The sequence below is a fragment of the Amphiprion ocellaris genome, chromosome 13 (assembly GCF_022539595.1).
Source record: "Amphiprion ocellaris isolate individual 3 ecotype Okinawa chromosome 13, ASM2253959v1, whole genome shotgun sequence".
Lineage (NCBI taxonomy): Eukaryota > Metazoa > Chordata > Actinopteri > Pomacentridae > Amphiprion > Amphiprion ocellaris.
Window position 1 is genome coordinate 15,840,038 of NC_072778.1, and position 16,989 is coordinate 15,857,026.

The following is a 16,989-nucleotide window of genomic DNA, read 5'->3' on the forward strand; positions in this document are numbered from 1 at the left end:
GGGTTCTAAACTGTTGATCAGACAGAACAACATATTACAAGATTCCAGTTCGGCATTTGGGAAATTGGTCTTCTGATGTTTTATAGACCTTATGATTTATTGAGAAAATAGCCTGCAGATAATTCACTAATAAAAAAACAATCACTATTTGCAGCTCTAATTTTATGGTTTCACCTGCCATTAAATAGATTCTTCAGTTGATGACGGTGCTTTGAAGCATCAGAGCCGTCTGGAGAACCATTTAAAAATTGTTTTTTAAAAGTCAGAAAGAAAAGAAGACAGTTTGAATACTGCATTTATATTTCTATTCAGTTTAGATTTCAATGTGTAATCACTGGCATTTTGTAGTTGACTAATAGATTTAAATGGTTAATAGAAATATTGATAAGTTTCAAATAGCACAAAGCAAATAAATAGCGATAGAAAAAAATGAATTGCTTGATTGTAATCAAGTAGAAGTCATAATTAAATGGTAAAACTATAGGTATTTAATGGATAAACAGTTTAAATTGTAGGCTGTCAGTAGAAGCATTGGATAAAAATTTGAAATAGCTGAAAGCTAATAGATAGCAACAGATTAAAATGCAATTGTTAGCTAAAAATTAATGAATAAATAGGTTTAACTATTGGATGTAGATAGCTTAATAATAGGTAAACATAGTTGGCAACACGTCATAGAAAGCTACCATTAATCAGCAGAAATAGCTAAAAATCACAAAGAATTACGCTTCGTAAAAGCAGATGGCACAGGAAGAACTAGAATGATTAAAGTAATGAATAAACAGTTAATATAATCAATTAGAAGATGGATAAATGGTTGAAACATCTAGTTTCTGTCAGTGGTAGTACAGATACAAACTGAACTAAACCAACTTAAACAATGACAGTGAACAGTATGAACAAATACTGTAATATTGTTCCCTCTAGATGGCAAATAATATTATATAACATCTACAAAACAATCAAAACGTGTAACATGGCCGGTGGTACGAATGAACTTTAAGCTGTGGATAAAATAACCTTGGGAGCCATTGACTTAGAGAATGGACACAGTAAATACTGGTGTGTTATTGGTAGCAGGACGCAGGACGCCCCCTGCTGGAGCCGGACGGACACTGCACGGACTTTCCGGCTCAGTAAAGTAGACGTGGCAGCTACGTCAGAGCCGGAAATGACCCGGATCGGAACTTTAACTCCTGGGTATACTAGTTTTCATCAGAAACGTCGAGGGCTCCTGAAATATGGTGTGATCCCTATTCAAGTAAGTTGGAATCGATTGATATGTGTCCTTTAAATAAGAATAAACCTCACATCGTCAGTTCAGGTCGAATTTCACCGATGCAAAACGGGAGGAACCGTACGGAAAGCCCGGTTAGCTTTCTGGAGCTAACGTTAGCCTGTAGCTAGCCGGTCGGGCCGTGATCAGCTGTGTCGTGATGGGCGGCCTTTATTCAGGCAGACCTGGTCCAGACCCGAGATAATCATTGTTACCTAATGATAGGTATATTTAGCTCACCTGCGGATTTATCTGTGAGTTGGGGCCGTTATATATTAACTATAGCCTGGATTTTGAGGTGTTGTCGATGCTAACGGAGACAAATTCTGTCTGTTGCTTTTCAGCGTGCGACGCTAACAGTTGTTTTTTTTTCCGTTACCGCAGACATGTGTGTGCATATGTCCATGAAGGATACCCCACCTTGGATGTGAGTTTGTCCGCATACCGAGAGGTGTTCGTATTTATTCACCAAACAGACCAACCGAGGAGGATCCGACCGTCTCAGGTGGTTTCTGGTCTTCAGCCGGCTGGTGACCCTTTACCGGCGGCGACATGACGTGCCGTGACCGGACCCTCGAGTTCCAGTCAGCCTGCAAATCTCTCCAGGGCAGACAGGTATGTTGGGGGTAAACCCCAGGCAAAACCACACAACAACAACGGCGTCACGTTAGGTCAAAATGTGGTAAAACTCCCTTAAGTACACTGATGTGTTTTCAAGGTACTTTCTGTTGATTTTACCGTTAACAGGTTTGGTTACTTTTGGTTTTGGTTGCTTGATTATTTCTCTCTCTGCATTTTGTTTCGGTTCCATATTGTGTTCAATAGATTCCTCTGGTGAAGTAATCTAAGAGTAGGCCAACAACCTTGGACATCATTTGGTTGTTTTGAAACGTCTGTGTTACTTTAGATTGGGGCTGAATCATTTTGGGGGAATGTATTTAAATGTTAATGTAATTTTCTGACTGGTATTGTGATTCGATATGCACAGTATTTCTTAAAGGTAAACCTCAGTTCATTATACACTGTGCAAGATCGACAGCACTCGGAAACCCTAAGAATTTCAGTATATTCAAATTATCATAAATAAAACTGAATTACAGCAGTAGGCTCATTATTTAATAGTCACATCTTGTATATCCTAAATTGCAGTGCAACTTGCTAATTGCATTATTTCAATTTTTTATTTAAAATTGCTCAATGGTTCTGCTGTAAACCCCTAACTAGCGACCAGATGTCATTTCCATTTTCAAAAATAAAGTTGAATGACAGTCAAACAGCTGTTCTCATAAAGTGCCAGATAGTTGTGTCACAGAGGTAATGATATCAGCAGAAATAAACACAGCACTACAGAGTTCCGAATACACATTTGACATTAAGAAAACATTCACATTTACATGCTTTGTTTACCAGAACACTGACCCATTTATGGTAAAATGGTAAAATATTGGCCGATGTATTATTGTGATGTTTATTTTTTCAACTCTCAAAGAAGTGATTATGATCACAAGCAAATAGCACCCAAAAGTGATAGGAAGTTGTTTCCTTGTTTTGATAAAAAGGTCATAACATTATTTTTGAACTGAAGGAGATTTATAACCAGGAAATATTTAGAGTTTCGGCTTACCAACTAGCCATGATGTTGGTCAAGACAACAACAATGGAATCAATGAGTTTCCTGTAATCTGATCAGTGATTACTTCTAAAACACGTTGAGAAATTCTTCAGTCCTTGTCCTCTTGTTTTAGATTTTTCTTTCCATTTCATGTTCTCTATTTTGTACCTCTCCTGGCAGAATGGTGTCCAGCCCAGTAAACCAGCTCACGGTGCCCTCAGGCAGCGCAGCGACTTCACAGTTATGGCCAAGTAAGTTCCTCATGTTTATTTTGTGGTTGAATAGCTTAGAAATATTTGCTGAATGTGCTTGTTATTTTGTGTTGATGTTGCGTGTTACATTATTATCCTCCTCATTGCCTCATTGCTGCATACAAAAGCCTTATTGTACTTGTAAACCACATTTTTGAAATATGTGAGATTGATCTGAATTATTAGTGGAGTGACTGGTTTAGAGTACCATATGCCAGCCTTACTTTAAAGGTAGTAGACAGGGAGATGGAAAAAATATTATAATCTGCCAGTAATCTAACTTTGGTAAGAGTGTAAACTGTTGGAGTATTTGTTTAGTCTGTGTGTGACTAAGAATGCTTCATTTCTTTTTTGTGTCCTTGTAGGAGAATTGGAAAAGACCTGAGTAACACATTTGCCAAACTGGAAAAGCTCACAATTTGTAAGTGTTCATTTTATGTTGCTTCAACATTATTTCAAATGTATGTGTGCGATATCGTCCAAGGTGCTGATGCTGCTTGCTTGTTGTTTTGATGTTTTAGTGGCAAAAAGAAAATCTCTATTTGACGACAAGGCCGTGGAGATCGAGGAACTAACATACATCATTAAACAAGTGAGTTGAATTGGCAGCATGAAATGTGGTGGTCCTGTACATGTAAAATATGACTATATACACTGATTTCTCTTTCCCCTGGGTTGTTTATGTGTCTAGGACATCAACAGTCTAAACAAACAGATAGCACAGCTGCAGGACTTGGTGAGGTCTCGTGGTGCTCCAGGTGGTCGACACATCCAAACCCACTCAAACACTATAGTGGTGTCATTACAGGTGATTTCATAAAGATCTAACTTACACTATATTGTATGTGTACATGGAGTCCAAGTACATGAAACTGTTTATTGCCTGCCAAACTTGGCTTTTGTGTTGTTTTTGCCAATTTGGGCAACACTTTGAAATTCCTTTGAAGAGAAACAAGGTGCAAATAAAATTCTAAATTGAAATCAGGTATTATTAAAATGTTCTGTTTTTTATTGGACCTTTGAGTGAAGTTGTTCGTGTGCAGTGAAATCAGAAATAGATGTACGCAGATTAATGAAGATACACTTAGTTTAATTTTGCTTTATTCACTGCTGCCCACAGTCTAAACTGGCTTCGATGTCCAATGACTTCAAATCAGTCCTGGAAGTCCGAACAGAGGTGAGAAGCATTTGATGCACTTTATTATTTAAACCCAGAAAATACTTTTGAACTGGATTAAGGTTTTCTTCTCTTTTTAACTCTTTATCATTTGTCCTGCAGAACCTGAAGCAACAGCGCAGCAGAAGAGAGCAGTTCTCCCAGCCTCCTGCATCATCTTCTCCTCTAATGGCCAACAACTTCAGTAAGTCCTTCGGCGTCTTAGCTTCACACTTGTAGCCGCTCACTGTGATCTATACAAGGGTCTCATATTAAAGTAATGGTACCCACAGGTAAACAAAACATGCTATTGTGGCTTCATGATGGTGTGTTCACTCTATACTTATATTGTCTGCCTGTAAAGTTTAGTCTCAGCCACATTTTTGTGTGCAATCAAATCACAACCTAAACATTATCTCCTGCAGCACAACCAATGGTTCGGGGTTACTGGTGTCATTGTAACTTGTCTGATGCATGGTCATCTCCACTCCTCTTTGAATATGAACACTTCCCAAATTATGAAATAAATCCTAAATCGTTGATTGCTCTTCATCTACAAATTGTTTTCACTTTCACAGAACATAATAGAGTGAACACTCCTTTAATGTTCCTTAGTTTTGGCTTTGGCATGTGTGGCTCCTGCTGAGTTCCTCATTTTGCTAAAAAGGCTACTTACCAGAGACCCTCTAATGAATGCAGGAAGCTCAATTGCTTCCTGTGCATGAATTTACACTGTCAGTAAAATGTTCATGTACGGCCTTCATTGCAGCTTTTTTGGCTGACTGTCAAGCACAATGCTCGTTGTAAATACATAGAAAATTACGTTATTGGGAAGAACCTATGTCGAATTGAAAATTAGCTTGATCATGATTTTATTTTTCTTGACAGATGATGGTAGAAGTGTTGGTTTAACAGCTTGATTCAAGTTACTTCCATCCATTCATCCATTATCTATACACCGCTTAATCCTCACTAGGGTCGCGGGGGGGCTGGAGTCTATCCCAGCTGACTCGGGTGAAGGCAGGGGACACCCTAGACAGGTCGCCAGTCTGTCACAGGGCTACATATATAGACAAACAAGCACTCACACATTCACATCTACGGGCAATTTAGAATAATCAATTAACCTCAGCATATTTTTGGACTGTGGGAGGAAGCCGGAGTACCCGGAGAGAACCCACGCATGCACAGGGAGAACATGCAAACTCCATGCAGAAAGATCCCGGGAAAGCCGGGACGCGAACCAGGGATCTTCTCGCTGCAAGGTGAAAGTGCTAACCACTACGCCACTGTGCAGCCCGATTCAAGTTACTTGTTACTGACAAACATTTTTATCATATGGGACAGTTAATACACTCTTAAATGCAGATCAACTGAATGGATCAAGATTGTTTTCCACACACTTTTACCCATTATATTTTCAAATTTTCTGGTGTTACATTGGGCACGCTTGAATTTTTTCTAAAAATGCCAAAGGTTGCTGAGATGTTTTGACTGCCAGTGTACTTTTCAAAGCAACAGTTGTTGTAATAGGGAACTGCTCAACGTCCTTGTGAATGAATATTACTGTATTTGGTCCTTTATAATGCAAAAATTAAAAAATATTTTAGGGAGCCGCAAAAAAGGGGCCCAGGAGCCGCATGCAGCTCGCGAGCCGCGCAATGACTACCAGGGCTATACAACCGCAAATTTAAAAGGTATTTCCCTGGAACGTTTGACTCTCCCAGCGGGTATAACTAGCTACTGTATGTGCCCGCTGTTCTTTCTGCTTTTCCCCTCTATCATTGAGGACTTCTGTCTGATGTCGTTGAACATGTGTGTGTGTTTTGCTTGTTGTCTCCCCTCAGAGAGCTCGGTCCTGATGCAGGATGAGTCCCGGAGCATGGGGGATGTCGCCATCGATATGGACTCTCAGACCAATCCCTTGCAACTCCAACTTATTGATGAGCAGGTAGGATGTTGGTGCTTGTTTGTCAAAGTCAGACAGATGGACAGTTCCATTTTTTTAGTCAGCTGATGTGCACTTTTATTTAATTCGCTCTATAAGAAGGACATTTGTCCAATGTTAACTTTTAATAATACTAAACTAAAATGCTCTATTGGGTCCCTTTTTAAAATCCTGCTGCCTACAGGACTCATACATCCAGAGCCGTGCAGACACCATGCAGAACATTGAAAGCACCATCGTGGAGCTGGGATCTATATTCCAACAGCTGGCACACATGGTCAAGGAGCAAGAAGAGACCATCCAGAGGTGAGCAAGATAGAAAATATAAGATTTACAAGACAAAAAATGAAGGGGGGTAAAAAGAGAGAAAGATTACTTTGAGCAAGATAGATATTCCATCACATTATGGGCTCATTTTTCACTGCAGTATAAAGATCAGCACCTCTATGGAAACAGCACAGCCACGACTACAGAAAGCTCAAGCATGTATTCTGTGCAGTATGACAGTTATGTCACACATCCTAAACATTTTTTGGATAATTTCTTTTACAAAAATCAGAGAAATCTAGAATCCACACTTAAAAGATTTTCCCACAGGTGTTAGTAATATAGCAGATATTTTACTATTTCCTTTTTTAACTTGTTTCTATACTTGTCCCATGTCTCTTTGGCATAAACACAGCATGCAGTTCAGCCCAGTTCCACTGAAAAGTGCTTGAATTTTTGTCACGAATCTGTTGGTAGAAGTTAAGTCAGAATGACTTCACAGTTGTGCTTAGTGCAGAATTTTTAGTTAGTACAGAATCTGGTTTGAATAAGCTGTTTCTTTTTGAAGGGTTTTTAAATGAAACACGTGGAATAAAATGATTTTTTATGAAATATAAATCTAAACTTATATCTGCACAGGACATCAGATGAGTAGTTCAAGGACCGTCAGAAAGTGGAAAGTCTGATGATTTGTTTATCGTCTCTTGCCGATTAATGGTCTAATTTTGGCCATTTGAAAATAAACAACTGATTCAGAGAGTAAATAAAGATATTTTCCACTATCAACAAACATATGGGAATTAAAGGCAAAATCACATAAAAACTAATTCCATGTTGTGTTGATAAATACTTCAGTGATTACTCAAGTCATCATCTTGAGAGAAGCAGTAACAGTCCTGACTGTTGTTCTGCTTTCACAGGATCGATGCTAATGTGGAGGACACCCAGCTGAACGTGGAGGCCGCCCACACAGAGATCCTCAAGTACTTCCAGTCAGTCTCCTCCAACCGCTGGCTGATGATTAAGATATTTCTCGTCCTCGTCGTCTTCTTCATCATCTTTGTCGTCTTCTTCGCTTAAAGAGGAGCGACTGAGGGACGGAGGAAAAGCACATCAGATGAGAGCAAGTACAACTAAAGCTGGACTGAGACGATGTGTCCAGATGAAGTATTTGATGGACAGACTTCATTATCACGGTTTTGATGGAGGCTTGGGACAATTACAGACTTTCCAGTTATTCCCATGCCACAGACTCTTGACGTTATTCCACAGTTCAGTGAAGAATGAGGATCTTGAACTGTGTCCAAATAAAACAATTATATTGTCTAGAAATCCCCACTTTGTATAGAGAGAGAGAGAGAGAGAGCAGCAGAACTGCTCTGTATTGTACTTTGACCAACTATTCATAAACATTTAATCAAAATGGCTATAATTTATTGGTTTGATTCTACAAACTGTCTTATAATTTAGAATTTTTTGTTTGTTTACCCCCTGTAACACACTTCATTCTCTATTATTATTTCAAGGCCAAACAATAGAACTGAAGTTTATCCTCAAGATCTTTTGCTTCTAGTTGACCTACTTTTTACTGGAAGAGCATGACTGTGTCTCATTTATGAGTGATTCTTAACCAATCACCCTTCAGTTACCATGTGAAAATTTTTTTTTTTATCCAGTTACATTCTGTTCTGCTTTTGAGGTTTATTTGCCAAATGGGTACTCCTATTGAACTGTGACACGTTACGAAGACACTCGCTGTGATCCTAAAGGCACAAGAAGGCAGTCGCAGCCAGCTGAAGGGAAGATTTCGGTGTAGCTGAGCCACGAGCTGTGCTTTTAAATGAAACTGCCTGGTCGCCAGCTGTCAGGCAGGTTGAGTGGTTGGAAAAATTTAAACCTCACTCATTCAGTGATGCAGAAAGGATCAGTGCTTATGAAGGGGTTATGCTGGTTGTGAAGGCCCACTAATGAAGTGACTCAATCAGCCGGATTCCCTGGAAGTGTCTGTTGGATGTCTGTGCTCCCCTTCTTTATCTATCTAATGTACAGGATGTTATTTAAATGACCACAGCTTTTTAAGAAGAAGACATTGCTCCTATTTTCCCTCCCTTTTTTTTAGCCAAATGCCTTGACCTCAGTGTATAAAGTGCAAATAGTTATAATGATGTATTGATAAGGAAGTGCACATTAATAAAATAATAATGGGGTGCTGGTATTCATGTCTCAGATTTTCTCGGGATAAGAGGATTAGTCAGCAGTGATATACTTAGCCGAGCTGGGTTATGGCAGAGCAGCGCTACCATTTATATTCAGCATATTTACAACACAGGGACATACAGTTTGTTTCTTTTTTTCATTCATCACAATATGCCACACACATTTACATATATACAGTTTGCCTTTTTAAACTCCTTTTACAGAAGCGGACTTAAAAAATTAGCACTTTGCAGTCACATTTAGTTTCAAATGTTACACAACTGTATATTTCAATCAAAACAAACGGATGTCTTCATGAAAAAAGCAAAGATTTAATCGCACAGAAGAGAAATTGTATTTCAATTTATAAATATCTATTTCTGCAAACACGTAATATTTACAATTAAAAAAGACATTATTCTAGTTATTTCTTGCTTACAAGTATCTGCCCTAAGATAGAGCACCAGGGACAAGGCTGAGGATCTGGAGCCAAACTGTGGCTGCTGAGTGTACAGCGACAAACGCCCTGAGCTGACCTTCCCTCATCTATGGCAGAATACAGCTGTCCTGTATGTTGCATAACATGTTTTTAAAGGGACAGTTCATGAGGCGTGTTTATGATTCATCAGGAGCTACTCTTCAGAGCCCTTGCATAACATGTTTGATTTTAGAGATACCTGAAGCATGCAAAGGTTAGTAATGCAGCAGTTCTTAGTCATCACACGAACGTAACTCATGGGATGACAGCGTCTGTCTGTCTGAAACATGAATTTAGACATTAAATTTGGTTTACATACTGATGCCCCCCCTCAGGACAGATTGTAAGATCTGTGGTGATCCACAACCTTTTTATGTAGCGCCATCCTCAGGTCAAAATTTAACTTTGTATGACCCAATACCTGCTAAGCTAAACTACTTTGTGTTTATAGATAATTACTCCACCAGGGAGGCGGAGCCTCAGCGGAGTTATCTGACGATCGCTGTTGGTTTGTCTGTGTGTCTCTCTGTTAGCAACATTACTCAAAAATCGATTAAGGGATTTGAATGAAATTTTCAGTAAAGATCAGAAATGACACAAGGACCAACTGATTAGATTTTGGAAGTGATGCGGCTTAAAGTCTGGATGCACAAATGTTTTAAAGATTTCAGCCGTTGGAAATGATACAATTGAGCAGCCTTGGTGGAGTACTACGCTCTCTGAGTGCTTTTCTAGTTTGAAAATGTTACCATACTACTATTTACATCTGCATGAGATGGTGATGATGCTGCTAAACATCCCCATGTTAAAGACCCCCTCCGGTGAAAATCAAGTGTTTTTTTTTGTTGTTGTTGATGTTGTTTATATGCTAGAAGACCCATCATGAGCAGAATAAGCAATAAACACCATTGCTGAGCATTTTTAAGTGTATCGATGACATGATCACATGTAACAACACAGAGGAACCAATCCTGTCAACGTGGTTTTGGAGCACGGAGTAGTTTAGAGTCCTTGGTGAGCTGGTTTGATCGAGCTACGATGTGTGGGGAGGGTTAAGTAGGAGTTCATAGTTCTGCACAATGTAGAGGAAGCAATGTTGTTACATCTAAGCCACTTGCTAAGAAATACTGTTTGGGCTTAAAAAAATTAACGCACAAGTTTGCATTAATCTTTTTGAGTTAGGACAACTTCTAATGAAATTATGTTCAACCAACAAACTATCTTGAGTTCAAGAAATTAGGTTTTCCGCTGCAATCAAGGGTGTTTTTAATCATCAGTCTTAACTGTCCAGACATGTTGGGGTAAGAGAAAGGACTTGAAATTCTGAACTCAAGAAAAAGCCTCAAGAAAAATTAAGTTATCAAACCGATTTCAAACATGAATTTGGTCCACCAAAACAGAAATTTAGGTTTGAATTACACACAATATTAAGTTGATGCAGTTACCAGGATTATCAACCCAACTCATCAAAATAATGTTTGCAATCAACGTGCAGCCATTCATTTAATTCAGTGTGCAAATAGATTACTTGAATTGCTTTTTAGAGTGCATGTTAAGGCAGGAAAGTATTATTTTCATGAGAAAACATTTGTAGCTTTGATACACAGAGATGATGCTGCTTCAGACATTTTGAAACCAGAACCATAGTGCTTTTGGATTTGGACTAAAGACTTCAAGTTCATCAGCAAGTGGACAGTAAAGTTGAAAGTAAAGAAATCTATAAAAGTCCACTCTCTTGACATTTCTCCATCTTTTGAAAGAAGAAGTTTTCAGATCTGTTCTGTCCCCCATATCCCTACAAGCTTTCTTCCCCTCTCTGTCCTTCCCCATATTTATGCTCACCCTCTATAATTTAGGCTCAATTTGATTCCCTCACTGTTCCCCTCCCTCACATCAGTTCCTCTTCACTATCTCTCCCTCTCTCTTCTCACCCCTGAGCACTCTGCTCCAAAGGGGTGATCTCCGGCATGCTCTTGCTCCTTCCCTTCCTCGACCGGGCCTTGATGGCTTCCTCCTCCCCTTCTCCGTCCTCCTCTTCGTCGGACCAATCCACCTGCTGCTGCAGATTCCCCCTGGAGCCTCTCATGCCGCTGCCCTTTAAGAAATTCCCAGTGCGAAACTTGGTGCGGAAAGTAACGAAGGAGAGGCTCTTGCTGCGCTGCTGCTTCTCGAACACTGGGTCCTGCGTCTGAACAGCGTCATTCCCGCTCACCTCGTCCACGCAGTCGCGCAGCACCGAGCGAAACAGCCGGGGAACCTCGTGGACCTCCGGCTCCATCTGCGACACCAGCGCCCGGAACCTGCAGGGGGAGGAATAAGTGTGATGTGGGTTGACACATTTATAAGGACTGTGGCAGTCAAGACAAAACAATAGAAACAAGGTTAGACAGACAACAAAAAAGAGGCACTGCCAGCATGTAGGCAGTCTTTTTATCTTTTTATCGGGGTCCAAAGTCTTTTACTACACCCCTGGTCAGATATGAACCCTGATTATACCACCCAGACAATCTGTGCAAAACTTCATTTAATGAGGATTTTCCTGCAGAGGTGACTGGTGGAGTTTCAGCAATGACCCCTTGCTTTTAATGAAAATAATGAAAAATGCTCAGCACATTTTTAAAAGCTTTAGTTTACATAATTTTTTATTCACTTGCATGTTATATCTGACCAAGAGTCCGACCCTCAAACATATTAGAAGTACTTGTGCTTTCATTGGATAGTGATAAAATCCGCAGATTGTCACAGTTGACAGCTGGATCTTCTTAGTTTTTTTGGGCATTTTTGCTGAAAATCATCACCGACTGATCCATTCAGTTAAATGCAGAGCCATACTAGTTATGAGCACAACAGAACAGGTGTTTGAGCATTGTATGGGATCTCCGGTTGAGTAATCATCATTGAAACTTTAAGAGTGTGGATCTGAAAGTATCAGCAAGATATTGCTCAGTATGTTACAGGGATTAGATTGAAGCCCTGCAGCTCTCTAGTTCTTCAGTTTCTTTTTCATATGTCATGTTTCTGTCTGAATGTCATGTTCTTAGTCCTTTATTTGCTTTATCTATTTCTCTCTTTTAGCACTAATATTGTCTCTGGCCCTGTATCTAACTCTCTGTTTCACTCTGGCTCATGGTTTCTCTATCTGTTTCAGTAACAGTTTGACCTTTTTCTGACAGTTTCTGATGACAATATCTCCCTCTATGTCTCTCTGTCTCTCTTACCTGACAATCACAGGGCCACACTGTGCAGGAGGGATCTTGGTACAGAGGTCCTGCAGCTCCAGCAGGTCATTGGGAGTGAGCTCGTAGGGTTGTGGGGTCGGGGCGTTGGCCAGCCAGCTGTAGTCAGCTGTGGAGGAGGAGCTGCGGCGGCGGCGTCGACCCTCCGTCGCCCTCTCCAAGCGAATACGTTCAGTGCGCTTCACCATGGCCCCCAGCTCCAGCATCAGAGTGTTGGTTACCAGCTCCTCAGTGGTGCGCTGGCCGGGCACTTTGGGCTCGAGGGAGAAAACAGCAGACCAAGGAAACATCTGAGAAAGAAGCAGAGATTTAGTGGACAGTAATGTTATAGTTCAAGGATGAAAAATAAAAACAGCATCCTCCATAAGCAGTTGTGACAAATTCATATTTGAAGTTGTAGTTTTAAAACCAAAAGGTCATTTGGAGACAATTAAAATCACCTAAGCAGTCAGTCTATACAAGATTTTGGATGAAAATTACTTAATCATAGTGTTTAGCCAATTTTAGTTTCTATTCTCAGACACTCACCTCTAAACTACTATAAAACCTTAATTGACTGTTTAACTAAAATGCTACTTAAAAGAGGTATAATAGGTATAAAAACAGATGTTAAATTGTAGTCTTACCATGAAACTAGTTTTACAAAGCTGTAGTGTGTTCTTGTCTCACAGAAATCCACCAGTTGTTTGGTAAAGCCTCAGTTAGCAGCCCGATGAGCAGCAGGCCTCCATGGGCTTGTGACATTCAAAGTGGATAAAACTCCTGTGACTCCAGCTGGTTGCACACAGCTACCTGACTGCCTTGCTACCTTTGACAGTCCCTGGCAGACAACGCGTGGACTTCTATGAGGAGCGCGTGGAGTGTGTGTGTGAGTGTAGGATTGAGAATAAATGTAATCCCGTGCCTAATAAAGAATGAGTGACGAGATGAGCTTACCTCATGACATGAGCATACACCTGGGCGAGCGATGTGTGCTTGTGTGTGTGACTGACAGAGTTCAAATGAAGTGTTTACATAACAGCATGGGACTGTTGGCTACTTAAACTATTTTCATTTAATTTCATTTCACTTTAACCAGCTTTCTGTTGCACGCGTTTTCCAGTTTTACCTAATTGTATCCACAGTTGAAGCTGTATTGAAGGTTTCAGCTCATTTAAACCAGCAGGCTTTCTCAAAGGTACTTCAAAGCACTTTCACAGAGAGAGTTATTCCTAGACAGTCATGAAAATTTAATTAGCATGCTTTCTAGTTTCAAACTGTTAGGCGTACCATTACACCCAGCACAGTCCTGGAAATAACGTGCTGGGAGACTGAAAATTGGTCTCCCAATGGCCAGACAATAATACTTTGAGCACACCTGTAGTTACTGGACTGTTATTGTGCAGCATTACACTACGATTACATAACTACTCATGCAATCTATCTTTCTCACACTCACAGGTGTTAGCAGTCTGTCTCACCAGCTAGCATATGACATTGTATATAAGGTAAACTGCAGGCAAGTTCCTGGGTTTCCACACCACTCAGCACTGAGCCACCAAATCCCAGATTACATTCAAATCCAGAGCCTACCTGGAAGAATGACTGGTTGTAATGACTGTTATAATCTAATTACAGTAGCCTACAGTCCATGCTGCTGCTATAACTAAAGGGGAAATATTGCTTACTGTTATCAACGAGCGTCAGTTCATTGAATTTAATAGAATTTTGTCCCCCAACGTGACAAACAACCAGTCACACACATATTAATATACTGGCAGTGTTGGGAAGATTACGTGTTTCAAGCTTTCTTCATAGTAGAGAGAAATCATCTATATAGCTATTTTGATGATTCATTTTCAAGAAGTCACCCAATGTGCCTGACTTCGGATAAGTTTAAGACAATAAATGGATGCATGGATGATGGAAGTCCAGAGTTTCTCCTTTCATCCCTCTATTATCCTCAGCACATGTAAAAAGAAAAAGGTTTTACTAATCAAACTCTTAAAGCCCCTACATTATATACATCACTAATACTACTCTATATTTATATGATGGTTTTAGATACTAGTTACTTCACAAATTAGAATTATTATTGCAAATAATAAGTAATAAATTGCTTTGTATTATTACCAATTAAGATCCAAAGTGGTAGTTAAAATAATCTTGCAACAGATGCTTACGCTTTAATGCATCAATAATTAACTTTCAATAATATAATGCACATTCTAAAACGGCTCATTCTGCACGGTTTTTACTATTAACTTCAGGTATATTTTGAAGCAAATACTTTTTATTGCTTTTACGAGTTACACAAACACAATCATGTGGAAAGAAAAAGAATTGTGCTCTTAAAAACCAGTAGAGGACCCACACCACTACCTTGAAGGACTCCACAATTATTATTAATAAGTTCAGATATTGTTCTGTTGGCATCATCCATCCATCCATCCATCAGCTATACCCACTCTGTCCTGCAGAGGGTCGCAGGGGGGTGAAGGTTAACCCAGGTGAAACTGGACAGATCCTGGACAGCAGTACAGGTGTCCAGTCTATTATATGGTTACAACAAAGAGACAGATCCAAGTCAGAATCGCTAAATAACTGACCTTTGAGAGGACACTGGAGAGCCTGGTGAAAACCCTCAGGAAGGATCCAGCCCCAGCACTAACCTCTGCACCAGCATACCACCTCTGTTAACATCAACCAACTAGAAATTAAATGTTGCTTGCTGCTTTTAAATGACCACATCTCAGCTATTAGTTTGAACCTTTGAGGGGTGATTTGTTCCTTTCTCAGTAGCTGTTTGTAGAATATGGTTTCTTGTTGAACTGTCTGCACTGACAATATGAACAACAGCAGTTTACAGATAGACAAGATCTTACCAATCCATTCATCATACCTCATCAATGAGTTGGTGTGTGAAGAAGAACTTGTGTCATTTCTGAATGTGTCCAATCAAGACAAACTTCAGACGTGTTTTTATCTGATAGAAATCTTGTCTGTATCGCTCTGTAGTATCCTGCTGTGGATTAAAGGGTAGATCAGGTCACCTAGACACAGTGTTAACAATCTAATAGAGGGCAGAATGAAAAGAAGAAAAGCAGATTAATAATTATCTGTTCACCAGTCACTGATGAAGCTGTGTTTTGCTTGATTTGATTTATTGTTTATGTGGTGAGACCCAGTGAAGCTTCAGGGGTAATGCTAATTGTGGTCAAGACAAGAAAATGTGAAATGCGTTTTTCTTTATTATTTACCTGAACTTCAAATTTGATTCAAAAGTAGTATAATAAACTACGAAAACAAACTCTGAACCTCAGAAAACTTCAATATTAACAAATGCACTTTGAACTGTGCATTCAAAGTTCCACTTGGTTAAAGTACAATAGAAGTCAGTTATCAATAAAATGTACTTAAAGTACACAGAAGCACTGCAGGAAAAAAGTTGTGACAACTTCAATCTTCAGGTTTAATGACATTTGAAAGATTTTGCTTCCTTGAGCCTCGAACATTGATTTAAATAGTTACAAGCACTGCTGTAATCTTTTGTAATCCTAATTTGCATTCATTTCCATAACAGAAATCTGAACATTGGATAAAGCCAGCTTTAAATTTTTTGTTTCCTTTTGTTTACATGTTACACTTAAAGGGTTTTATAGAGGGGATTTTGCATATCTGTTTTCGTCATTTCATAAATCACAAAATCCAGCCAAAAAAGCAATTTTTGTAACGTTTTTGTCAATAAAATATTACATAAATTAGAATGGAGAATATTTTTGGTTGAGAAATTGCCAGAAAAATTTTGGGCATCCTGAGCAGAGTGTTGAACTTATCTTATGCAAATTAAATTTTTGAGATCCATTACCAACTGTTGCAGATTTTAACAAGAAAAGCACTCAGAGAGCGAAGTACTCGGCCAAGGCTGCGCAGTTAGTGTATAATTTCCAACAGATACGTCCTGATAAGTCTGCAACAGTGGATTTGTTGTAGGATCGCATCACATGATCGTCAGCAGGCAGTTGACATAATATTCACTTGTGGTTACACTGATGCTGTGATGCTCTCTTGCAATGATACAGAAATCTTTAACAAATCCGTGGATCCAGATTATAAGCCGCATCACTGCCAAAATCTAATCAGGTGGTCCTTGTGTCATTTCTGGCCTTCCCTGAAAATTTCATCCAAATCCGTTAGTTCATTTTGAGTAATATTGCGCACAGAAAGACAAACAGACGGAAAGACAAACGTACACCGATAGTCACATAACTCCGCCTCCTTCTTTGGCAGAGTAAGAAATTGAAAGTTCCACAAAAAGCTTATTTTACAGTATATGAGCTTTTATGTATTTTAGCAAATGATAAGAGTGAGTAACCAAAAGTATCGCTACTTTAAAGGGACACGTTTAACACTACCTGGGTAAATGTTAAAGTACCATTACTTAGGGTGAGTGTAGTTAAAAACTGACAAACAAGGACAATTAAGCTTTGCAGCAAGTATTTTTAAAAGAATAGGTAAAAACTGTGATTGATCCCAGACATTAATATTGCTAAGCTTCTAAAAATCAAAAAACAAATGTTCAGAGTTTGA

General features: G+C 39.3%; 2 protein-coding genes across 4 annotated transcripts; one reads left to right on the top strand and one right to left on the bottom strand.

The window, feature by feature from the left end:
* Positions 1 to 1,123: 1,123 nt before the first annotated feature.
* stx5a (syntaxin 5A) lies at positions 1,124 to 8,725 on the top strand. 3 transcript variants are annotated; one of them, XM_023282003.3, is made up of 12 exons: positions 1,124 to 1,261; positions 1,661 to 1,891; positions 3,069 to 3,139; positions 3,505 to 3,560; positions 3,661 to 3,731; positions 3,831 to 3,947; positions 4,260 to 4,316; positions 4,419 to 4,500; positions 5,906 to 5,992; positions 6,143 to 6,246; positions 6,428 to 6,549; positions 7,431 to 8,725. In XM_023282003.3, exons 2-12 carry the CDS (start codon positions 1,829 to 1,831, stop codon positions 7,588 to 7,590), a joined length of 990 nt encoding a protein of 329 aa, XP_023137771.1. In that variant the 5' UTR covers positions 1,124 to 1,261; positions 1,661 to 1,828; the 3' UTR covers positions 7,591 to 8,725. The 3 variants fall into 3 exon arrangements, with proteins under 3 accessions (XP_023137771.1, XP_023137772.1, XP_035809513.1); XM_035953620.2 differs by having other exon boundaries at positions 1,158 to 1,261; positions 1,753 to 1,891; XM_023282004.2 differs by lacking the exon at positions 5,906 to 5,992.
* A 291-nt stretch (positions 8,726 to 9,016) lies between these two features.
* Positions 9,017 to 13,185, bottom strand: zgc:162144 (RD3 domain-containing protein). Its single transcript, XM_035953631.2, has 3 exons — positions 13,047 to 13,185; positions 12,403 to 12,710; positions 9,017 to 11,484 (listed from the first exon to the last, which is right to left on the bottom strand). The coding sequence occupies exons 1-3, from the start codon at positions 13,047 to 13,049 to the stop codon at positions 11,112 to 11,114; spliced, it is 684 nt and encodes a 227-aa protein (XP_035809524.1). The 5' UTR covers positions 13,050 to 13,185; the 3' UTR covers positions 9,017 to 11,111.
* Between the last annotated feature and the right edge of the window lie 3,804 nt (positions 13,186 to 16,989).